This window comes from Mytilus edulis, chromosome 5 (genome assembly GCF_963676685.1).
Source record: "Mytilus edulis chromosome 5, xbMytEdul2.2, whole genome shotgun sequence".
Classification (NCBI taxonomy): Eukaryota; Metazoa; Mollusca; class Bivalvia; order Mytilida; family Mytilidae; genus Mytilus; species Mytilus edulis.
The window spans coordinates 29,343,344-29,370,032 of record NC_092348.1 but is presented as its reverse complement, the minus strand read 5'-3'; the positions used below and the strand labels follow the sequence as shown (position 1 = coordinate 29,370,032).

Sequence of the window (26,689 nt, the reverse complement as noted above, 5' to 3'; positions counted from 1 at the left end):
AATACAAAACATGGTTAAACAAAGCACTTACAATGTCGGTTTTGCTGACTTATTTGTATAGTTTGTCTTGCGGATAGTTTTTGTGTATACAGTTTCGCTTTATCATCTATACATAAAAAGGGAAATCATCGTCATTTCAAAGCTAAGACTTCCATAAATCATCATAAAAGGACAATAACTCCAAGAAGAACTCAACTGGCAATTCTTCCATTCATAGAAAATTGTAGATATTGCGCTAATAAACATTTCTGCTTTTTAAAGCTTCTCTTGATCTTTTATAGTTTTCAAGTATATTAAGCAAAACCCCAAGAATTGGTAAAAAATGTCGTTTATTGACCATAAGTAATAAGAAGTCTATCCATGGATTCGACTATACTTACGTTATTAGTTGATCTGGCCTTGCTGTTCGTTTTAAATACAGTTGATTTGTTATTTCTGTACTCTTTGTTTTGTTTGTTAAGTGCAAAGATTTGTTTAAATCGTGTTTTTATCTGTGTTTTTTCTTAATGTTTACCTTGGCAATTGAAGTAAGAGATTTAATTAAATTTTGTTACGACCAAAACAAAAGTCCAGAGAAAGTGAGTTTACCATATATAATGATAAATTATCTATAAACAGACTAGTGTTTATGAGGAATTTACTCTTTAATAAGTGTCACTATTATGATTAAATCAAATGATACTAAAAAGGAAACAAAACAGTCACGTTAACAATTGTTATGCTTCTATACATTTGTGTCAACATAAACTGATACAGTTATGAAATATCAACTACAACTTTTTTGTTTCAATAGTACATATAACTATGATACAACACTCCATCAAGACATTTAATGTTTTACAAGTTTGTATTGTTATCATTTTTTAGATCTTTATTGTCTTTATTTGATTTATTTCTACAACTGTGAGAAGTAAAGGTAGGAAACACAGGTAAATATTTCATCCATGGTATTTTCTTCAAGTGTTTAGTTAAAAATGATATCTCATAAATTTCTATGCCTTCTTCATAATGCGACTCTGAATCCGGTGACTCGCTTTCATCTAAAGCCCACGCTGCGATTCCTCGTTCTTTCATAGTGCCTAGAATTAAAATATGTATGCACAGATCAGTTAGCAATTCTAGTACTCTGTCAATCCCGTCTCGCTCCTTTTGAAAAAAAAGTTTAATTACAAAAATACCAAACTCAGAAGAAAATCCAAAACGGAAAGTCCCTAAGCAAATGGCATATCAAAACCTCAAACACATCAAACGCATGGATAACAGCTGTCATAATCCTGATTTGGAACAGGCACTTTTATGTAGAAAATGGTGGATTAAAGCTGGTTTTATAGCTAACCAAACCTGTTACTTGTATGAAACACCCTCTCGTCGCAACCGGTCTCGTTACTGCTGAAGTTCACATGCGATCGGATTCTCACTGTTTTTAATCGATTCTTTAATTGGTATATTCCTAATCTAATTATATATTTTGAACATTGGGAAACTACTTTTGATACTGACTTATCTCTCATGGTTCCTTATTATATATATTTAAACAGATCAACTTACCATACTATTTGACTGCCGTTAGACTTACCTACCTTCTTGTCTAATTAATGGTTAAGAGTGGAGTTTTATTTTATTCATTATATGGATTAAAACTAAAAGTTGGACCCAATGTAAAAATTAAATCACAAAACATACCGAACTTCGAAGAAATTTCAAAACGGAAAGTCCCTAATCAAATGGCAAAATCAAAAGTTCAAGCACACCAAACGAATGAACAACAAATGTCATATGCCTAACATGGTACAGACATTTTCTTCTGTAAAAGATGGTAGATTAAACCTGGTTTTATAGATAGCTAAACCTCTCACTTGTATGACAGTCGTTTACAATTCCATTATGTTGACAACAATATGTGAAAAAACAAACAGACATAATAGATGAAAATGTCAAAAATGGGGTACAGAGTCACGTCACATGCAAGAAAATAAACCACAAAAAGGCACACAGAAAAATCACGCAAAACACTTGCATCAATCACTTACAGAATTTTGTATTGAAATATAATTATTAGCATGTGTCTTTGTATGCTTCTACAAGACCTTGAAGAAATCATTTTCTGACTACAAAACATTTGATATTACCTAAACTTGTACTAAAACAAGAAATATCTAAGCAAACGTCAGTTTATTGTCATCTTGATATCTTGACAATAAAATGGTATTATCTAGTAAAAAAACCCACATAAAATCAAACAAAAAGCAAATATTACAGTGTTAAGAATGGGGTATGATAAGAACCAATACTTTGGCTCTGAAACTAAGTGATAAATGTTTCTGTTATCATTCCGACATTTTAATTAAACAAAGATCCATGATATTATAAACAATTAAAAGTTTTTAAATTGACATAGATTTGGGACCAAAAAATATAAGCAAATGCCGTACAACAAAGAGTTGTCATCAGCGGAGATCATCCCCGTTTTTTTTGGGTTTTTTTTTTTGTTTTTGTTTGGTTTTTTTTGGTGGTGGAGGGGACATGTTCCCTTCAAGTCTCTATGTTGGTTTTGTCGTTTGTTTTGATTTTTTGTCATGTTTTGTCGGTTATCTTCTACTTATGAGTTTGAATATCCGTTTGTTATATTCCATTTCTCTCTTATATATATAATGGTTGTAAACTTTATATTCTACAAAAATATCTTAGTGTTTAAAGCCTTAATGAGTCTATTTGAAAAGTGTTTTTTTATAAGTTTAAACCACTAAATTCAATTATTCTAAACAACAGATAAAAAAATGCAAGTCTAAAGGTAAAAAAATATAGATACAGTCGTCAGTCAGGGAGGTGACTTTTGAAAACCTTGATGCTGTGACATTTATCAGACTTTTGAATTATCGTAATCCAGGGACCACACTGTGCCCTGTCATCAATCCTCATTTATAAGTTTTTATAGACCTCAACAAATTGGACAGAGTAACCCGGATTTGTTTCCATTCAATCGATTTATGACTTTTGAACAGTGGTATAATACTGTTGCCTTTATTAACTTTGTTTCATCATAATACGTTATTATGATTGGTTAACATCTGACAATGTCGTGTCATTCTGAAATTAACTTTCATTTCCAAATTAAAAACATAACATAAATGTTTCATTATAAAATGTTATTTTGATAGGCTAACATCAAGATTGCATCATTCTTAAATTAACCCTCATTTAAAATTTGAAATGTAACATGCATATGCCATGAGCTTCCACGCTAAAGTACACATGTAACTATAAGAAAAACTTGATAGCAATCGTATTTTCATGATCTTTGCAAACAAGATTAATTATATGTATTGTGTGCTTCTTTTCGTAATTTTATAGGGTTGTAAAAGAGTTAACAGTGTGCACATTTTGAGAATGAAGCGCGCAAATGTACTTCGGTTAACGATTTTACACCCCCAATGAATTTACAAAAAGAAGCATCCAATTCTTAATCATTCTAATACCTTTAACAGTGTTGTCTAAAACAAAACCTATGAATCCACCAGTGAATGAAGGATTGGTGAGCAGCATTATCAAAAACTCGTCAAACCCATCGCTTCCTGTAATAAAATCAAATATAGAGAAACTTATCGTATCCATACGAAAACTTTTAAACTTAACTATTCTCGTTCGAGGACTGTAAGTGTTTACACTTAATACGTTGGGTTTCCAGTATTTTTATAAATTAACGATACCTCCCCCCAGAAGACCGGTCTAATTACAGGTATATTTTTCGTTCCTCTGCCAGTATATGATTATAAATATAAGTTTTTACTGTAAACAATCATAATTAGTGTCAGTCTATACATTTGAGTTATCAAAAAATCCTGACATGTTGTTTAGGCTAAGGATTTTCTACCTCAGGAATTTCCTAAGCTGTATTTGGCAGAGCTGTTATAAATTTATGGTCCTAAATGCTCTCCAACTTCGTTCTTTATTTTTAACCTTTTTAATTTGAGCGTCACTGATGAGTCGTTCGTAGACGAAACGCGCCTCTGACGCAAATACAAAATTTTAATCCTGGTATCTATGATGAGCTTATTTAGCTAAATGAGACATTAATAATTTGTATCAATTAAATTTTGATAATATTCATGTTGGAACATTTTAAATTTAATAACCAAAACAATGATACAATGTTTTTGAAATCTAAATTAGATAGGTTCTATGATAAATTTGTAAACATACTATCTGTTTTAAATAGATATAAGGAGATGTAGCATAAGTGCCAATGAGACAACTCTAAATCCTATTTAGAAAAGGGATAGATTGCAACTGATTTTGTTTTAGATAAACCAGGACTAATTTACATTACTATTTTTTTTCATTACTATTGTACATCTTTGACAAGAAACAACAATTCACTTAAAATTAATTGTGAACTAGATATATTTTTCGATTTGTAAAATAAATTATTTCTAGAAAAAGGGTATGTAAGCTTCATTTGTTGGCTTTTTGCCAATTCTGAAAAAAAAAAAGTATCTTCATTACAAATGCCGCACGTTGAAATGAAACGTTAATTGTATTTCCAGTTAAATGTGTGCTAAGCAAAGACGTATTTAAATTTTAATAGAAAATCATAACCCCTTATTCCAACATGATTTTTTTTTTTAAATCATAAAAGTTGAATCGTAAATCACCCTTAACGGACACTGTCAGTTTACCTGTTTTTATAACTGCAAAATTTACTTTGACCCAATTAGGCACCATTATTCCTACTAGGATAGACACACCAACTACAGCTAGATTTCTTGGAGAATTCATATCCGTGTACTGCATATAAGACATAACGATTCCTAGAAATAAGCCAAAACTTAAAATGGCGGATCCACCGAGCACAGGATATGGTATGGTAACAAATACTGCTCCAAATTTCCCAATTATAGCACACACAATTAACTGTATAGCAAGAACCTGAGTAACCCTTCTACTTGCGACCTGAAAAGTAGATGATAAAGTTTAATATTATTTACACAATCAACAGTTTTGAAAATTAAGTCCTATTTGTGTGGTTGTTTATATCAATTATTGACGTTTTGCTCTAAGGTATATATCATTGAAAAGTACATAAAAATGTTAAATATTATAACTTGATCTTGAAATTTACAACCCACCATTTTCTTAGAATGTCATGTACAAGTCGGGAATAAGGCAGGTGTTATCAAATAATTCTTTTCTGTGGAATTTGCATTGGCGTTTGTTTTGTTGCACTTAAGTGTTTTTGTTCTTCCGTTGATTTCCTTTTATAGTTGATATGTTCTTTTGGTTTTAATTTCGAACCCGGATTTGTATATTCTCAATCAATTTATGACTTTTGAACAGCGGTATACTACTGTTGCCCTTATTTACCGTTTAAAGAAACAAGAAATATATACCTATAGGTATAATTCATTTATAAGCAAGTCCAATACATTGATTTGGTTTTTTTTCAGGAGGTTATGTCCACTTTGCTTCATTAAGTGAGTACAATCTCGGTCATATAACATAAACATATTCTGTATTATAATGAATAATGTTTAAAAGAATTCTTCTAGTCCTTCATCTCTTGATATACAAACATACAGCCCTAAAGAGTATGGGTTTACATTGCTACTTAATAAACATAAGGTATCTGATTAACTGTTGGATTTGTATTGATGCCTTCAAAATATTAAAAACATAAAGTAAAAACATGTCTGCTTATTTATCTACCTTAGTTATCCCAATTAATCCAATATTATTGCTGTAGGTAGTTGTTGCGTGTCCAGCTCCAAAGAAACCTGCAATCATGGACATGAATCCTTCTACCATGATACCTCTATTCATTGCAGACAGTGGTGGTGGAGGAACGTGGCATAATCTTGCACATGCGTAGTAATCCGCAATAGATTCAACAACCGATAATAATGTAGCAACGACAAAAGCTATGAAAACACCGGAATTGAATCCTATACTTCCAAACTGTCCTACAATTAATTAAAAAAAAATGGTTTCTTTGTGTAAATAATTGTTTTATTCTTACTATTTATAACTTTTTATATTGTATTGTGTAGTTCTTAACATTCATATGTTAAACATCCCTAATTAAATATTCATAGAGAACATATGTACAAGCTATTTCAGTGGGTTGGAAGAGGTTGAGGTGAATACGCGTATTTGGTTGTTGTTTCGTATTGTGTTTGGCATTTTGTTGTTTCATTATTTGCATCACTGTTTTCAATTTGTTTATTTCTTTGAATTTTACAAATGAAAAAAGAGTTATTCCTACAAAATATTCTGCAAAATATCCTACAAGTGATACACAAGATCAAATAAGAATTGAGTATTTTAAAAACTATACAGACACCTAGAAAGAAATTAATAACCATAAGTTTTTTCAATTTCCGAAATAAGTGTTTGAAGGCCGAGAAAATTACAGATTCTTTATCTGATTTATATATTTTTCGCGAGAAAATAAATCAAGGAAAACTGAAAACACATGTTTATTAAGATTTTGTAGGAGATATCGCACTCATTTGTGCAATCACTTACCCGGATAAGGTATTATAAACCATGGTGTTCTTTCTATCGTGTCAGCTCCGGCATCTGTTCGAGTTTTATACTCTTTTGACCGAATGTCAGTTGTCAAAGCGCCTGCTTGTGTAAGTATTCCACATATACCCCATCCAATACATATTGCAAAAAGAACCTAAACATGGTGTATTAATATATGTTTTGTTTAATTAAAAACATTTGTTTACGATGAAATAAAATTTCTTATGGAGACACAACAAATAATATCTTATTAGAATATAAGCGGTTATCGCCTGTATCAAGATGCATCACAAAAAGATGAAAACAGTAATACCAACATTTTAATTTAGAATTTATTGAGGAATCTTATTTCTGCTTCTAGAGTCAAATAACTACAGTGATTCCATAGCAACCATATTTAGAAAAAAAGTATACTAAATCCTGTTTGGCCGAAGAAGGAGTTTTATTCGTTAACGTTTATCTGAGAGTGTTTATTCTAACAGTTTGTGCTTTTGTGAGTTTTTCTAAAATATAGGAAATACATTCATTTTTTCTGTCATGTTCAAATTTTGGGAAAGGATTTTGTAATCCTGATAACCAAACTTACAGCTAGGACTTGTTGAAGAGGGTATCTGATAATATGGAAACCTCTACTCTTTGTAATCACTGGGATCGGCATGTTCCATCCGTTCAGGTAAACAGCAAGAATAAGCGATATCAGACAAGTCCTGATGAAATAAATCGTATCATGTCCTTATCATGCATTGTAGGTGAAAGAGATATTTGAAGTAATACTTATGAAATCAATTTAATTAATCGAATAATTTGTACTCACTTATGAAAATCTTGCTACATTGAGTAAAGTATATATAGTTATTTTAATATTTCAAATTGAACTACTAGTATATGATATTTTAGGTCGCACTCCATAAATACAGCTGATATTGTTAACCTACTGAATCCCATATATCATCTCCCTATTAGAGAATACAACATTGGAATAATATAGTCAGTATATCGACTGTTGAATAAAGGACAAATTGAATACTTTGGAAAACTAAGTAAAGAGAAGGGAACTTTAGAATTTTAGTATAAGTTTAAACTCTTAGAGTTTTGAGGCATACTATTTTTGAAAATATGCTGCCAAACCCTATGAATTGACCGTTGCAAAATATAGTAACGTATGAAAACTTTGCATTTAAGGATATGATTTGTACGAAAATTGTAACTGTAAAATTGCATTTTCTATATTTACAGTAGTGCAACCTATAACATACTGCTATCCTTCTTGTCTTACAAATAATCCAATCAATCTTATTCAACATGTTGTAAGATTTTGATAATTGTTTTTTTTACTTCATTATTCAGACATTACAAATAACGTCAAAGCATAAATGATTGTTTATGAAAAATTACATAATTAACAAAAATTCAACTATTTATGAATATTAAATGTATTCAAACCATGTGCATTTTAAATACACATTTTTAGCAGATTTAACTTAAGGAGTTTTTAGGAAAAAATAAAAAATGTCTTACATATTCTTGAGTGGTATGAATATTCAACTTAGCTGTTCCAATTCCTCCCACAATCAGAATGCCACAAAACTAACAAAACTTTTTAGTGAACTAATGTTTTACCTACCCTGCTGATATTCCCCAATTAGGATCACAGAATGTGTTCATAACTCCATCAAATTGTATTCCTATTAAAAGTAGCGTCGGGACAACTGTAAGTGGTCCAACTACTTTTAATAACACACCAACAAAACCAGTTAATCCAATTAGCATGTGTACTGCTCCAGCAATGATCAAACAACCTTGCATCTACAATATAAAATAAGGTAAAGGTAAGAAAGTCAGATAAAACAGAACTAGGTATAGATTGTTAGAACATATGTATAATTAAAGGTATTAATAACTATATCACGCATCGTTGAAAATATAATGAAATTTGATGCCACTGTCATACAAGTGAGAGATTTAGCGCTATAAAACCAGGTTAAATCCAACTTTTTCTACATTTTAAAATGCCTGTACCAAGAAATATGAAATTTGTTGTCCTTTCGTTTGATGTGTTTTATCATTTGATTTGAACATTTGATTAGGGACTTTCCGTTTTGAATTTTCCTCGGAGTTCAGTATTTTTGTGATTTTACTTTTTTACATTTATTAAACAAGCGAATAAGCCCAAACGAAGGGCGTGATTTTAAAACAGAACTAGATCCAGTGCATCGATAGGGTTGGTGTCTTATATTGCATGCACCCTCCGCCATGCAGACGAAAGCTCATGAATTATAACAGCAACAGGGTTTAGGAAGCAATCGGCAAATGTTCAGTTTGAGACTACAATTCTTATGTTTTAATTTCTAATTGTAGCAGTCACAATTTTCAAAATTATAGAATTGTTTGTCTGTCTACGTTGTCCTACATTATTTTGCGGAATCCGTGATACTTTTTCCCTAGTTGGTAGTGGTATCAATTGCAACATATTTTTGCTTTTAAACACCATATCATCATATTAACACATTTTAGTAATAAATCAACGCGTAGCGCTTTTACTGGGATATGTAAACGTCATACAATGGATCAGATGGTATGATTTTGCTCAGAAATGGGAAGTTAACAATTGGAAAGTTGAAATTTTCAAATTGTCATAGATTCTTGTTTGAAGTAATTTGATAAATAAAGGCGGCATTATTATACCGTTGTTCAATTTTTGGCACATAACACTTTCATGTTTAACAATTTAATGAACATTTCCATTTTAAGTGTTATTTTCCCTAGTGTTACTAATGCTCTCTCCTACAACCGTTAATTCTTCAACTTATTCCGTGTCAACGAAGTCCTTTGAAATTTATTAAAGGGGGTCTGATGTTATACTCGAAATCTTTTACTGTTTACAGCACATAGCAATTCACGTTTACCGTTATTAAACAAATTCCATTTTGGCGCTAAAACTTACGGCTCGGAGTCTTGGCATAATAATATTTTCACGGTAGCCAACCACATCCAGTTCATTCGTTGTAAAGTTCAATCCTAATAAAAAGAAAATAAAAAGAAGTTTTTATACTTCATATGATTAGTTTTAGTACTACTATGTGTACTATTTGACTTTTTTTAATTCAGAAAAGATAAACAAAATGCATACTTAGTTGATAATGTAAGTTTTGAACGACATTATCAGATCGCATTCTTTCTGGTTTAAATACATCAGAACGGTATTCTTTACAAAAGTAAATAAATATGTATCGCCAAGATCAGGTGTGGATTACAAGTGTTTACATAACATAGGCATTTATTTTACAACATCTTTTAAACATTAAATGCGATATAATAATTGGTCTGAATTTTGCAAAATATAACATTTTTTTTATTGCAGCACATGAATGGCAACTTCCAAAATATACAAATTCATCATAAAATAAATTATCCGTACCTGAAGTTGCATTGACAATTACTTTATAACCCACTGCTGGACACTTCCACTCCGGTAAGTCTGACAAAACTAACAATGGAAGTATATATGCTACAGTAGGTCCTTGGTAAACTGGAAGTCTTAAAAGGTATATGTGTATTTCTTAATGTACATACTTTGTGGGATTTTTTTACAATGACCAAGATTAGAAATTAAAGAATTTTTTAATAAAACCGACATCCAATAGACCACTTTCGAGTTCATCCGTCACCGGAAAAAACTCGTCAATTATACGCGCCTTTATCACCGTCATTTTTGCGTTTAGGGGCGTCGTCACTTCCTTCCAATGTTGAGCGAGTGGTTGGAAAACTATAATTCTATATTGTACGAATTATTCGGCAAATTGAATTCTCAAAATTGACAATCAACACTGCTGTCATTAGGGAATTGTCAGTAAGTACCTACAGAGCAACCGTTATTTCTAGGTTATCCTGCACAAAGACGATCACTAAGACGCTTGATGAACGTAAATAGTGCAGGGATACAGGCGAGCCCCTCTATCTGGTAAGTGACGTCATAAAGGCGTGCATAATTGACGAGTTTTTGCCGGTGACGGATGAACTCGAAAGTGGTCTATTAAATATAACAATTTACTAAAAAAAAAAAAAAAAGGGAAGCATCTGTTCAGGTTACATGTTAAAGAATTCATGCTGATAAATGTAGATTAAAATAAAAAAAATCCGGTGTATTTTGAAATATACTGTTGTTTTAGTAATAGACAGACAGCAGAGTTGTTTTATGTTTATAGTATCCTATGTATTCAAACATGGCTATTATGTACATAACATAACGTTCTGCAAGACTACATCATTCTGTGTCTCAATACACTATTCTTACTTATTCCTATTCTTCAATTGCATATTGAGTAATAGATTTTACCAGAATAGTATGTATCTTTAATCATGTTACAAAATGTTAGAAATTATTATAAATTAAGGAATGTATCTCCCTCATGCAAAGCTCTGGTTCCTTTCACGGATTTGGCTATACTTTTTGGACCTTTTGGATTATAGCTCTTCATCTTTTATATAAGCTTTGGATTTTAAATATTTTGGCCACGAGCATCACTGAAGAGACATGTATTGTCGAAATGCGCATCTGGTGCAAGAAAATTGGTACCGTTAATTTTATTACTAAAATCTATATAAGACGTCATCGAATTTTGAATTCGATATTTTTGGTTTTCAATAAATCGAAGAAGAGTAAGCTTATTCTTAAATAACTTTGTTTCCTTTAACAGTGTACTTGAAATTTCCAAGAAAATGACAATCTTTTTAAGATGTATTAGATAAGTCATTGCGTATTTCATATTTCCTTTTCCATTAAAAAGTTCAAATTCATCTATTTTGCTTAATATTCATTTAAACATTTTTCCAAATAATAAAGTTTTGAAAACACAATTATTCACTCACCTAACGCCAAAAGTTGCTTGCAAAAACGTTGTAATGGCAGACAGAAACACAGTTGTTGAAAGCATCCGTGTTTTGAGATCGTTGTCATCGTCCCCACATACAGCTTGAGCAACCATTATTGCTGAGATAACACAGAATGGCAGTCCCATCAAAGTTTGCTTATAACACAATATCAGATGAGTAAGACAACATTTTAATTTTATTTTAAGATAGATAGAATGAAAGAAAATTATGGAAACTATGAGCCCTTAATTGGCGCTGGTTGCTGTCTGTCATAACTTTTTATCCTTTATTTTTTTTAAAATACATGGCACATATTTTTTCATTGAATTGTTTCTCATTTGATCACCCCCTTTAGAGCTTACTACACGGTATGCTCACTGCTTAAAGTGGTAGGGTGACCTCGTGTTGATTAATTCATGTCATTTAGTATCTGATGGATCATTTTCTTATTGGCATTCATAAAAAATCTATACTTTTATATGGTTATAGTTACATTAGATGTATGTTTCATTATAATATTTTATTCTGATTGGCAAACTGCATATCACGTGTTATTCCGTAAGCTGTTGCATTGCTCAATACAACTTTTCATGCATGATAACACGTGCTCCAACAATAAAGTGCACAGGTGAATTAATTAATAAAATATATAAAATTCGTGTTTTCATGATCATAGCTAAAAAATGTAATTATAAGTATTGAATGCTTCTTTTTGTAACTTTATAGGGTTGTAAAAGCGTTGACCGTGCGTACATTTTTAGAATGAAGCGCTTTCGATCCGCGCTTCATACAAAATGTACTTCGGTCAACGCTTTGACACCCCAATAAATTTACAAAAAGAAGCATTCAATTCTTAAATGTGAAGCTAATTATATTCTGCAGCAGGTTCATATGTATTTTAAAATAAGGAATATCGTAAATTGTTGCAAATTCAGGTTTTGTTCTGTTGAGATTTTGTTTAATCTGCTGGAAAAAGAACTTATCTTCATTTGTGATTAAATATTGAGGTGGTTTGCGCGCATGGAAATGAATAAAGGTCGTACGATGACCTCAGGATTTCTATTTTAATAAGTTGTATCTTTTGATGCCTGCCTCGTTGATATTTACCAAACATCTTCTTTTATTAATATTCACATATTTAAATTGAAGCGAACAATAAATTGGCAAAAATATTTGTGATCACATAAAAAGAACCTTGCCCTTAAAAATAGCACATTTAATAAAACAAATCTTTTGAAAACAGATCTGTTCTTTTACAGCGAATATTGTGTATGTTCAACGCTTTTTAAATAAATTATTCTGCCTTTTGCAATCCGTAGTCTAACTAGATTTCACTTATAAGTAACAGCAAGGATTCTGGTAAAAGATACAAAATTGATTCTGCTTGCAAATTATCTTAGATTGATTCGGCTCTCGGTGGGATTCCTATTACCTTAGATTGATTCGGCTCTCGGTGGGATTCGTATTACCTTAGATTGATTTGGCTCTCGGTGGGATTCGTATTACCTTAGATTGATTCGGCTCTCGGTGGGATTCGTATTGCCTTATCTTTAGTTTTCTATGTAGTGTTTTGTGTGCCTTTTTTTTTAACTTTTCGTTGGGGTTTTTTTTGGCGGTTTTCTTTCCTTGCCGTTTAATGCTTTTAATGATATATGAAGTTATGTGACATGGGTATTTCGAAAAGTATAACACAAGAAACGTTCAAACCTAGAAGAAAAAGCACAATGCAATGAAAAATAAAATTTAAAAAAATACTGAACTCCGTGGGAAATCAAAATTGAAAGTCCCTAATCAATTTGCAAAATCAGAAACTGAAACATATCAAACTAAGGATAACAGCTGTCAAATTCCTGACCAAAGGATCAAATATGGACTTGCATATTTCTTAAACATACCTGGAAAGCGAACAATATTGTCATTAAAATCGATGGTGTATCACTAACTCTGTACAATAGTTTCCCATGATCTTCTTCTGTTTCAACCTCTTTGTTGGCCGCAGCTTCTTGGTCTTTTGATAATGGTTGTATATTGACTGCTTCCTGTGGACTTGTCTTTTGTAAAGGGGCATCTTTCTTTTTTATGCGAATGTGGATACCCTTCAAGAAGAAAATTTAATCCAATTTTACATGATTCCACTTATTGATATCTTTTCTTTCTCATTGTAATTTTATTTACTTATTAAGTTCTGTCACTGTTCTATTTGTTCATAGTTTGCTATTTGCATTCATACCCCAAACCCAACTTTTTCATTGATATTGATTTAAAGAGTTATTTAAAGGAAGAAATGTCAACATTTAAAGTGAAACAAAGGTAAATCATTTGATTGACTGATTCTATCCACAAAATATAATTCCTTTGCAGGTAAAAACGATGATTTACATATATGTTTGATCTATGATATGAAATTAAACAGTCCTATCTATATCTATATTAATGTTTATATCGCTAATATGACAATCGGTGGTCTTTTGAGGTCAATTTGAAAGTTAATTACATGGCATCTAGACTGAAATACACTCGAAACTAAGTTACATATTATCGAGCTCATAAGCTTTTAATTGATTTACTTTAGACCTTTAATTATATGGATAAATGTTTATGAAATATGATAATTTGAGTTAATTCGGTGAATATGAATTAGACAGCTATTGCCCCTTAAAGATTGTAATTGCATCTATTTCGTTTAATGATTATCTTATTGTCAATATTACATTCTGATATTTAAATATCAGAAATTACTTTGGGATCAAATAACACTAATACTCGATAAGATAGGACATCATATTAAATCACTTGCATCACTTTTGTATGATAACAAGATTAACTATAAAAACTAAAATACAGTATTAACTATTTTTTTTTAACAATCGTACTACTAGTATATAGTGTATATGCAAAGTAAAATAATAAAACTAAGCAATCTTTAGTAAAATTCAAACGGAAAGTCCTTTATCACATGTCAAACAAAGTATATGTTGGGTTTATTTTACAAACCTTACTATATGTTTTGTTTGTTTTCCATCTAGTGTAACATTGTTTAATTTTACATTCTACTCCTTGAGTATTACAATATGAAATGTTCTTATATGAATTAGGAAATAGATTAGTATAAGGTAGGTCATATGAAACTTCAAATCGAAAAAAAATGAAACAAAGCCATATATTTTTTATAACTTAATGGCTAGTTTTTATTACAAAGCTTAGGTACATTATTTTTTTTTTTTGATTGTCCAAATTAAAAGGAAATTAACTTTTTTTCAACTGTTGGCTTCCAGACAAACAACTTGTCAATATGTTTACCGTGTTTGCAGTTACCTCAACGTGACCTATCTTGTAAACATCCGGTGACCGCAGTACGCAAGTGCAAGGGGGTAAATCAAACCCAGACAGAGTCAACAAACGTAAACATCACTCCGTCATCGAAATAAAGTGTATCTCGTTGTACATGTTTTACACGTTCTTACCTGAATATCCATGTTTCTTTGTTGATTGTTTACAAATATCACAATCGGTCAACTTCGGTTTCAAAACACGACCATCAACATTAACAACAATGACCGAGTGAAATATTTATTGTACGATTATACGATAAGAATATGTAACAAATGATAAAATCGTGCACAGAAGACTAAGTGTATGTTAAATACATGCATAGGACTTTAACATCTTGTTTCCAGATCTTGTTTATTGATCAATTGTATTATTATGTAAATGCTTTATTGTGACATTATTTAACCTAAAATTAATTAATGATAATCTTTACACTTAATGTGAAAATCAAAATCCTAAACAGATTAAACGAATGGATGAATACAACTGTCATACTCCCGACTTGGTACGGGTATTTTCTTATGTACGATTTGTGGCTTAAACCTTGTTGTATAGGTAGCTAACAACTCATTTGTATGAAAGTCGCATATAGTTCCATTATGTTGACAACAATGTATAAACAAAACAAACAGACTGTATAGATAAAGTTGTACAATATTGGTGTTTAGCACACTGTGATATAATCTTTATCACTATAATAATTAAAAGAGAAATAGATACTCTATTGACAAAGTACAGTAGCAAAAATAAAAGACAAGAATACAAAAAGTCCATAGGACAAAAACAGAATGACGGGATATGTAAATACCGAGCCACGCCAAAAACAACCATATTAAATAATCGAACAGAAAACCCAACAAATTAATGTGTTGAAAAATGTTTAAAAGGGAACTTCTCAACATTACGAATGATTGACAAAAAATGAAGGCAAATTTCAGAATTTGATTGCAGAAAAAAATAATTTATTTCCTTAAACTGAAATTGATAATATATAATTATTGTCCTTTTCAAAAGTATGATCTGTTGCCGCAATATAAAGGGTTGTCTTTTCTATACTGTATATGAATTAAAATATGCGAAAATAACATTTATTAGAATTTAAAAAATGTATGAATGCCAATAAAAAATGACCAAATGACATAAACGTTGGCAACTGTAACTGTGTACAAGAGTAAAACCAATACTTAATAGCAAGCTATAAAATGACATAAAATGGCAAATGCTATTTTCGTACATTTGTCCTTAATTGTATAGTTACACTTAAAAACGAGAAGGTCAAGTTTACTCACCGATGACATCTTGAGTGTTGCAGTGTTACTTTAAAGTTTTTATGGTACTTTTTTCGTGGTGCACTGGTAACAGACCAAATCTCTCATATCAGATATTTATATCAATGGGTCAAGGATTAAAAACCAAGGACGATATGAAAGTTACGAATACCACATATCTTAGTTACAATACAAGTAAATATTCAAGACCTTTTAGTTTTATTTGTAATGATAGTTTATTTATCTCATTATTTTGATAACGACATGGTCAACAGTCAAAGGACAATGACATTGTTTTTAAATATAAACTTAGTGTTACAGACATTGGGGCATTATAATTAAAGGTTTTCTCAATGACAAAGTATCTGGTATCTCTGATGCGGATCCAACACTTAACCAGGAAGTAAAATCCAGATACCAGCCATGGAACATGAAACCTGATAATCGGTTGACCTTCATTAGTCGATAGCTGATATCAACAATTAATCAGGCAAAAAGATGTTGTTAGTTCTATAGGTCCTGAGAGTATTTCTGGTCATTATTGGCTCACATTTGTCTTTACCATACAAAATATCATATGGGTATGAGTTTGCTTAGTTAATGCGATTCTCTGAAATGTTTGAGTTCAGTAATCTGACATGTAAAGACATTATTTTTTTAAGACACTATTAAAAAGTAAAAATAAAAAAATGAAAAAATATCAATACAGGGCCGGTGATAAAGCTTTAGTTTCTAATAGGTCAATAAATGGCAAATATTATTTGCCATGTTATTGAAGTATAATTGAATGGCCCAGTTCGTCTACATTACTGCTTGTATATTTTGTTAGCTGCCGAGTTTACGTTTTATAACACGAGAGTTATATATCAAAATCTAAACTTACAGATTTTAAAATCGTATCGAAAAATAAAATATATATCATGATATTTCTGTTGTAAATATTTGTACAGAACTTTCTGTTAACTGTTTTTATAAACAAACCCGATGAATTATTGAACAAGGGCATTTTTTAATTGTTGCACATTTTGTCATGGCCTTTGATTTATCTTATAGGTGTCGATTTTGCTCGTTGTTGAAGTAATATGGGGATCTAGTTTTGCGAATCTGGTGAATATTTTCCTTGTTTCCAATCATACCACATCTTCTTATTTATATAAAGTTTTTACTCTTTGTCATGCAACAATATCAGATAGCATTTTTTGAAACAAATACGCTTGCGTTAAGACAATGAGTAGGTATTCTCAGATATTTTATTCTTAGAAATGTAATCCGTATATTTTTACTTTTCTAGTCGCAGCGCTATTTCATTTCAAACGTTAGTCATAACCGGCAATGTGTGAACGGCGTATAACAGGTTTTGTCCAAATACTTCAGATGTACCTAAATGAAATCGCCTTTAACATGGGTAACATTTCAATTAAATACTTTTATATAATACATCGTTTTACTTTTGTTAAGTTGTAAAAATATCACTTCGCCAACAACATAGTTACCAACAAGCAAACACACCAAGATATTTTCTATTCATACATTACATCACCCGATATATAACGAAAAATAAATGTTTATAAAACAGATACATATCCTCATACTATCTCGTCAGGTCACTGTTACTAATGTCATATCTAATACGTCTAGGTAAAGGTAAGTGACAAATATGAATATATGTGTTGTACTTCAGATAGTTCAAGGATAACAAACATCACAAATTTTTTTGGAGAAGAAAGTTAATCATACATATAGGTAAATAAATATGTACAGGCCGCTCAATGGTTACCCGCGATAGTGACAATATTGTGTTTATTTCTAATATTTACAAGAAGGGAATTTTATAATGTGTTCACTATTAGCAGGCAGTTTGTCCCAGTTTTTGGTGGTGTTGCTTAGTCTTTAGTTTTCTAAGATGTGTTATGTTTAATATTATTTGTCTGTTTGTTTTTTTCATTTTAGCCATGGGGTTGTCAGTTTATTTTCGATTTATGAGTTTGACTGTCCCTCTGCTATCTTTCGACCCTCTTTGGTTGTAATTTGGTAAAATCTTCCGTAGTGTATGCAATTTATCAGTCATAACTAGGTTCGATAATTCCGTCGCTCCAGATTGGCGGATTAGGGTTCACTATTTGCCGACATTTGTGTATTTCTCGACATTTTATCAAATGTAAATGCGAATATTTAGTACTAGTTATTGCCGAAAGATTTCCTTCACTATGAAATCAAGCTCATATTTTCCAAGAGGATTATTTCATCAACTTTAATGTAGTTTGCGACCTCAATGAACATTTGATTTCACAAGTTGTCAAGATGTTTAGTAATTTAAAAGAAAAGACATTAATCATATCTGAAAAGATCATTACTACTAAAACACACAAGAATATAGATTTCGTTTACTGCTATTTTTGACATTTTTACCTACTATGTCTCTTTGATTTGCTAACTCATAGTTGTCAATATAATGGAATCTTATGCAACTGTCATACAAGTGAGAGGTTTAGCTAGCTATAAAACAAGATTTAAACCACCATTTTCTACAAACAGAAATGCCTGTACTAAGTCAGTAATATGACTGACGTTATTTTCTATTGTTGGATGAAGTTGAGATTGTCTATTTTGCTATTTGTTAAGGGACTTTTGGTTTTGAATTTTCCTCGGAGTTCGGTACTTTTGTAACTTTTCTTTTTATGTACTTCATCCACAGATATGTAAATAACATACCATCAGTTAACTTAAAGATGCTGGAATAAAATTGAGAATGGGAATGGGGTATGTGTCAAAGAGACAACAACCCGACCATAGAGCAGACAACAGCAGAAGGTCACCAACAGGTCTTCAATGCAGCGAAAAATTCCCGCACCGGAAGCGTCCTTCAGCTGAAATGTCTGTTAACTCTTTAAACACCTTGCAATTGTCTTGGGTTTCGAATACATGATAGTTTTACCTCTCAAAAAAGCAAAAGGGGGGATCTTTCTTTATTTTAAAATGATTTAAAAACGCCGCTTGAAGGAATGCTCAGTTGCTTAAATATATAAAGAATTGCTAAAGATTTGACTTCATAAATTCCGAAACAAATTGCTGAAAGAGATCTGCAGTTGAGTGAAACACGGCTCAAGGCTGATGTCACATCAGCTGGTTAAGTACTTAAAGCTTGCTCCCGAAGATTACGAATATTTTTTAAAATGAGATAATTAATTGAATATCTGTGTAATATTATCTAGGTTATCGTTATTTTAAAATTTAAAGCTTCTTTAGTTAAAAGTATGGCTGTAATATGCTTACCAATGAGACCACTATCTTCATAGTTCAAATGCTGTATAGGGGCCTTTGTCACAGAGTGATCGAAGTAATCGAACTAAAAGCTCGACACAATTAGATATTTTTTTAACACGTTCGCTGCGCTCACTTACCAAAAAGCTTAAGATTGTGACTCACAGCTGATATTTTACAATATCAATATACATACAACTTATTAATCGGTACTAATCGAAGTCTTAAACCATTCATAAACATCGTCGGAAGATGCAGATCTTTTATATCTTTTATGTCTGTCTGTTTTGTTAACACATCGTTATCAATATAATGGAATTTTATTCGACTGGCATACAAGTGAGAGGTTTAGCTACCTATAAAACCAGGTTTAATCCACCATTTTCTACTTAAGGAAATGCCTGTACCAAGTGAGGAATATGGCAGTTGTTATCCATTCGTTTGATGTGTTTGACCTTTTGATTTTGTCATTTGATTAAGGACTTTTGAATTTTGAGTTCACTATTTTTGTGCAAACTTTTCGATACGACGGTGAGAGAGGAATGTTTGACATCACGAGGAGAATAATTTACTTGATGCTCGTAAAGGAAACTTTTAACAATACGTGCTTAACCCGTTCACCGTAAAAGTTCATCAATAACGTACTCATGACCTCTTGACAGCATACATGTTTATTAAATCACAAATTTACTTTTCATTCGATCTACATAGAAAAGATCGTTAATATCTAGTGTATTTCTATCTCCTTATAAATGGTAATTAATATAGTGTATTGTTATCTCTACTAATAAGAGATTTTCAGATGACGTATTACATGCTTACGAATATTATTCATTTTCTTACTTTTTTTAAATTTTTTGTTACCTACCCCATTCTTTCCGAAAATGTATTTATTCTCCATTGGATAGATTAGCCAACATATGATCAGTACTTTGACTGTATATGCAAAGTATATATATATTTATTTGAACAGTTTAGGACTTCCGTTTAATATTAGTATCGTTAAGCTGGATCACGTCCGTGAATTAATTATACCGTTATGTTACGTGTTCGGGATCGGCTTATGTTTTGTAGATCTTCGAAGAATACATCCTTCGTACATAGTTGAAAAAGATATTAAATGTGCATTCAAAATCAAAAGTAGAAAATAAACTGACAACGTCATGACTAAAAAAAAAGACAAACAGACAAAAAAAGTGCAAAAACACAATATAGAAAACCGAAGACTCAGCAACACGAACCCAACCAAAAACTAGGGATGATCTAATATGTTCCAGAAGGGTAAGCAGATTTTGCTCCATATGTGGAACCCGTAGTGTTTACCATCGGTGATATGTCTAATTCGGTAGGCCACATTTAGGGAAAAGGGGTCGGAATTGTAGTTATGACAAATAGCACATATCCGTTGTAAATTGTGAAATAATTTTCGATAACGATCAACTAATTTTTGAGTGTGTCTGTAATATTAACGAAGGGATCATTTCAAATTCATGACTTGCAGAGAGGTATTAGCTACGATTGAGACATCAAGTCGAAATAAGATTTTATTTTGATTTCGATCAATAATAAAAGAGGAATATAAAAATAAAATTTAGCAATTATCAGTAATTAAGGTCCAATGTCGTCATAATTAGCTCAAAGCACCGGGAATGTATTTTTGGCTTGCAAGTTAATAATTCAATTCATTTGATGTCAACATTAAAAAATGAAACAAGAGAGACACCAGGAATAACGAATTCATTGAATGATCCGGCTCATAAAAATAATCATTCTTAGGCAGGTAAAACAATGTTATAAATCTATTTTTTAACTATAACATGATACCAACAAACCTAGAAAATCGCCAGTATACAAAAGCACGTGCTTGTCTGTTTATTCATATTTATGTTTATATTGGGTTATAAGACCAAAATACAGTGTTCAGATGTCATCCCAAGGGTTAGAAAATGTGTCTTGTTGTCTAAAATACGTACAAAATGCTGGTTCAATGTAAAAAGTAAAAACACAAAAATACTGAACTCCGAGGAAAATTCAAAAAGGAAAATCAAAAATCAAAAGGCAAAATCAAAAGTCCAAACATATCAAACGAATGGATAACAACTGTCATATTCCTGACTGGGTACAGGCATTCTCTAATGTAGAAAATGTTGGATTGAACCTGGTTTTATAGCTAGCTGAACCTCTCACTAATAGGTCTATGCATTGTTTTTTGTTTCATTTAGACTTTTAGTAATTTGAATATACCTTTTAGAATGTTATAAATCAAATATGAGAATTTTGGTCAAATCAGCAAAATATGAATTTAACATGGTTAGGTATCCATTCGACCGTTTGCAATGAGCAGAACCCATACTGAACGTTGTAGAGCTTGTCTACAGTCATAGATGCCTAGGGACAGAAAAAAGTCAGTGTTTAAATCATTTAAAAATCTGATGAACAGTTATTAAATGTAAACGACCACATCTAAACTAATGGCCTGCTTATAATATCGGGAGATAAAAAGTCTACCATTTATGGTAATTACCCGAATGTTTTCGAACACCATCTTAATCATAAAGTTCACCTGGTTTATGTAGCATCTGCATCAAATAATCAAATTGGACAAACTAACTTCAAAACTTGGTCAGTTTTACTCTTGTCATACAAGTGAGAGGTTTAGCGCTATAAAACCAGGTTCAATCCACCATTCTCTTGAAAATGATTGTATCTAGTCAGGAATATGACAGTTGTTGACTATTCGTTTGATGTGTTTTATCATTTGATTTTGCCATTTGATAAAGGACTTTAATGTTTTGAATTTTCCTCGGAGTTAAGTATTTTTGTTATTTTACTTTTAAAATTATTATTCAATAAATTGATTATTTGACAAATTTTGATTACTCTCTGAATTAAATCAAAGAATCTGTAAAATTATTTTAATTATTTCATTGATAAAATAACTAATCTGTTTTGTGGTTTTAATTTCAGGGGTTTTACAAAAATTCCATATTAAACAATGTGTGTTTATAACATACAAAAATGATATGTGTCACATATATCTGTATTTTAGTTAAAAAATTTTCACACAAAATGTTTTTGAATAAGCAAAGTTATAATTTTCGTATCAAGCTTTTCTTGAATTTGATCTAGTAGATACATGTTTGATTGTTAGAAAATACCCTTTCTGATATCAAAAACTAAAAATATTTAGAAAATTTGCCACTCATACCCCTTAATCTCTTTGCATCGTAAATCGTAGAGCAATAAACAATCTAAAGTTCTTTGATTGATAATGATGCGATTTATTTTGTTTGTCGATTAAATAGGTACCTTAAAATCCCAGGTGCAAGTTTGAAAAACATATGTTCCCTAAAAACGGAAAACAGCACTTTATAACTCCAATGTTTCCGAATCTCTTTTCTGTGTGTAATCAGGAACACTGTTCATATACATATATGACTATTTTTTTAAGATGTGTAAAGATGTTAATATCAGTAAAAATACAACTACTTCACGTAATTGTAGTACCTCCGAATATATTTATGGACCCATTTCCCATATTATAACAGGAGATCTTAACATCGTTCAAGACCGAGAGTTAAAATCATTCCTCAGTAAAGGACCTAAATATCGTCCCCCGTCAATTATTAATTGGAATGAGTGTCGTAATATCATCCACGACTCACTCCATACTTACTGTATAAAATGGATAAAACGGGGAAAAGCTGACAAAAAATCTTTGGACCCTTTTTTTAATTCAGTAATGAAGATAGTTGATATACGTATTCAACATTTTAAAGAACATTTTACTATTAACAATAACCACAATAAACCTATTTCTCGTATCAAACATAAACTAAAAGAACTAGACAAGAAATTTGTTTTTATCCCGGCCGATAAAGCTGCTAATAATATTATTATTGTTTGACGTAAATTTTACATTGAGGTTCTGAAAAAAGAAATCACCAATTCACCAACATTCCAACTGGTTCCATTTTCTTTTCAGAAAACGACATCTGTAACAAACATAAACTTTTAGCTACCGCTTTACAAGCAGAGTCAAATACAATGAAAGTCCCAACTATGTATTGGCTTCCGAAGCTACACAAAACACCTTACAAATACAGATTTATTTCGTCTTCAAGCCATTGTTCCACTACTAAATTGTCTATTCTTCTTACCAGCACACTTGGTACTATTAAAAACCTGATGATAAATTGTTCAAATGAGGCCTTCGAAAATAGTGGAATTAATTACTTTTGGGGTGTCAAGAACTCGTTGGAAGTACTTGATAAATTGCATGCTTATATTGGTGATTTTGAATCTGTTCAAAGTTTTGATTTTTCTACCCTGTATACCACATTGCCTCACATTCTCATTAAGAAAAAACTTACACACCTAATTAAATGGGCATTTAAAAAGTCAGAATGTAAATATATATGTTCAAACCCTTTTAGGTCATTTTTTAGTAGCAATAAACAAAAAAACTATGTCAATTGGACATGCTTTGATACTATATATGCCCTTGAATTTTTACTAGATAACATTTTTGTTCGCTTTGGGGATTCCGTATATCGTCAGATTATCGGAATTCCAATGGGGACTAACTGTGCACCACTTATTGCGAACCTGTTTTTGTATTGTTATGAGTTACAATTAATGACAAAAATAAGCAAAGACCCATCGAAACAACATCTGATAAACAAAATTAATAATACTTTTAGATATTTGGATGATATTTTGACTCTCAATAATGACGTCTTCAGTATGTATATTAAAGAAATTTATCCTGTTGAAATTACTTTAAATAAAGCTAATACTAACAATGACCACTTCCCTTTCCTCGATCTTGATATCTATATCACTAACGGAAAGCTGAATACTAACATTTATCATAAAAGAGATGATTTTTCATTTCCTATCGTTAATTATCCATTTTTAGATGGTGACGTTCCCTTGTCACCATCTTACGGTGTTTATATATCTCAACTTGTACGATTCACTCGTGTATATAACAATGTTTTAGATTTTAACGAGAGAAATTTATGTATTACTGAAAAATTATTACACCAGGGTTTTCGATATCACAAACTATTCAAAACATTTACTAAATTTATCATCGGTGTAAGGACATCATTCGTAAATATAGCTCAACATGCAGACTTATTATACGGTCAGGTATTTCACATCCATTTTTTTATGGAAATATTCTTTATAAAGCACAAAGGTGTCAGTATTCACCTCAAAAACTAACAAAACCTTTGAATAGACTTATTAAGAAGGGATATAATTACGATACTGTTGTCAGGTCATTAAAGATTGCATATGTTGGCGTTAATATTGATTCACTTATAGGTGTCTTTGCATCGAAACTAAACACATTTATTCAAAAACCAGTTGTTGGCATGACACGGGTTATGTTCTTCTCATATATGCTATGATGGTCTGATACTAAACCCCTAACGGGAAGGATTGTGCCTGATGTTCATATAATGAAATCATAATCTTTCAGTCAGTTTAATTGAAGTCTGGAGCTGACATGTCAGTTAACTGCTAGTAGTCTGTTGTTATTTATGTATTATTGTCATTTTGTTTATTTTCTTTGGTTACATCTTCTGACATCAGACTCGGACTTCTCTTGAACTGATTTTAATGTGCGTATTGTTATGCGTTTACTTTTCTACATTGGCTAGAGGTATAGGGGGAGGGTTGAGATCTCACAAACATGTTTAACCCCGCCGCATTTTTGCGTCTGTCCCAAGTCAGGAGCCTCTGGCCTTTGTTAGTCTTGTATTATTTTAATTTTAGTTTCTTGAGTACAATTTGGAAATTAGTATGGCGTTCATTATCACTGAACTAGTATATATTTGTTATGGGGCCACTTGAAGGACGCCTCCGGGTGCGGGAATTTCTCGCTACATTGAAGACCTGCTGGTGACCTTCTGCTGTTGTTTTTTTCTATGGTCGGGTTGTTGTCTCTTTGGCACATTCCCCATTTCCATTCTCAATTTCATCTTTTCCCATTTTCTTAGTGAACATTTAAAAGTGTTAATTTATAGTATGGTTTTATCTTTTGTAAAACAGTTAGATCATTTACTGGTATATTGCTATATTTTACAAAATTTTCCCTAATGTTAAATAAGCTATTAAAAAATCAGCCAAATTCACAAATATTATCGATACGACTTCTTTTTTTAAAGTGAGGAAGTCACATATTGGTAAATAATTGGCATATCACCATAAAACAATACACAGATTACAGAGCGAATGCAATCTTAATTTGTTATCAAAGGCATGGAATAATTGTTTAATTATAATAAATTTGATTGTCCTACCGTCTCGTCCTTAACAATATCCGCATTAGCTAAATCAAATCCCGTCAAAATATTCCCTTTACTTGACAATCGGCGGACATATCCCATAGAAGCATCCATCATTAAATGGGTTATAGTTGGATGAATCTGAAGGTAGTTGACATGTATGAAGTGCAACCTATTTTTATTATATATGCGGGACCTTGTACAATGACCGTTAAAGTTAACCGAAGCTTGTCGAATTAATGATATAGAAATAGCAAACATAAAGTGGCCAGAAGTAGTTGTTCAGAAGTTGAAAGCTTTATGTGTTCATTTAATGACTTTTAGATATGAAGATTGGGATAAAAGTGAATATGAATTTTAAACAAATCCCCTGCAGCATATTTTAGTATAGGTCTACCATAGAATATATAATAAAAGAGATAAATTTTCCCTGTATATATTTCACTCACTGGATTTAAATCTGTTTGAAATTAAAAAAAAAGTGAATAAAAAACTTCACAAACGTCTTCATATCTAAAATGTAATTCAGGGTTACGCATTATTGATACAGTTTTGATAATAATAACAAAATATGCATATGATTGATACATTTTGCTTTAAATGATAACTTTACAAAATTACAAAACATAAATTTATTACGATTTGAAACACATAACATTGCTCTGCTTCCAAAGAAAGTCGATTTCATTTTCGAAATTACCAAAATATTTATGCATTGCATATTTTACGTCGATACCTCTGCTGGTGGACTATCAGTCCCCGAGGGTATCATCAGCTCAGTAGTCAGTGCTTCGGTACTGACATGACTAAACAAACTTTACTAAAATTGTCCGTTTTTAAATTTTGAAATTATTATGAAACTAAGGTTTCAACTCCCTCAGGCAAAGTTGGCTTTAGATGAATTTGGCTTTTTATTTTAGGTATTTTTAACATATAGCTCTTCAACGATTTTCGGTACTTATACCTCTTCGGATTTCAAATGTTTGGTTTGAGCGTTCCTGATGAAGGTAAATCCAGAAAAGCGCTTCGGACGCAATAAATTATTAAACGTGTTGTTTTATATTTTTACCATGCTATGGCTAATTTACTTGTTCAGCATTACGTCATATGCATGATGATATGAAAACATCAAGG

At 31.3% G+C, this 26,689-nt stretch overlaps 1 protein-coding gene across 3 annotated transcripts; it reads right to left on the bottom strand.

The window, feature by feature from the left end:
- Positions 1-625: 625 nt before the first annotated feature.
- LOC139523385 (solute carrier family 23 member 1-like) lies at positions 626-25,718 on the bottom strand. Of its 3 annotated transcripts, none has more exons than XM_071317385.1 (12): positions 25,571-25,718; positions 13,293-13,493; positions 11,395-11,552; positions 9,944-10,062; positions 9,470-9,543; positions 8,150-8,331; positions 7,112-7,232; positions 6,523-6,679; positions 5,704-5,957; positions 4,677-4,950; positions 3,477-3,572; positions 626-1,079 (listed from the first exon to the last, which is right to left on the bottom strand). In XM_071317385.1, exons 1-12 carry the CDS (start codon positions 25,670-25,672, stop codon positions 838-840), a joined length of 1,980 nt encoding a protein of 659 aa, XP_071173486.1. In that variant the 5' UTR covers positions 25,673-25,718; the 3' UTR covers positions 626-837. The 3 variants fall into 3 exon arrangements, with proteins under 3 accessions (XP_071173486.1, XP_071173487.1, XP_071173488.1); XM_071317386.1 differs by lacking the exon at positions 25,571-25,718 and adding an exon at positions 20,125-20,211; XM_071317387.1 differs by lacking the exon at positions 25,571-25,718 and adding an exon at positions 14,862-14,968.
- Between the last annotated feature and the right edge of the window lie 971 nt (positions 25,719-26,689).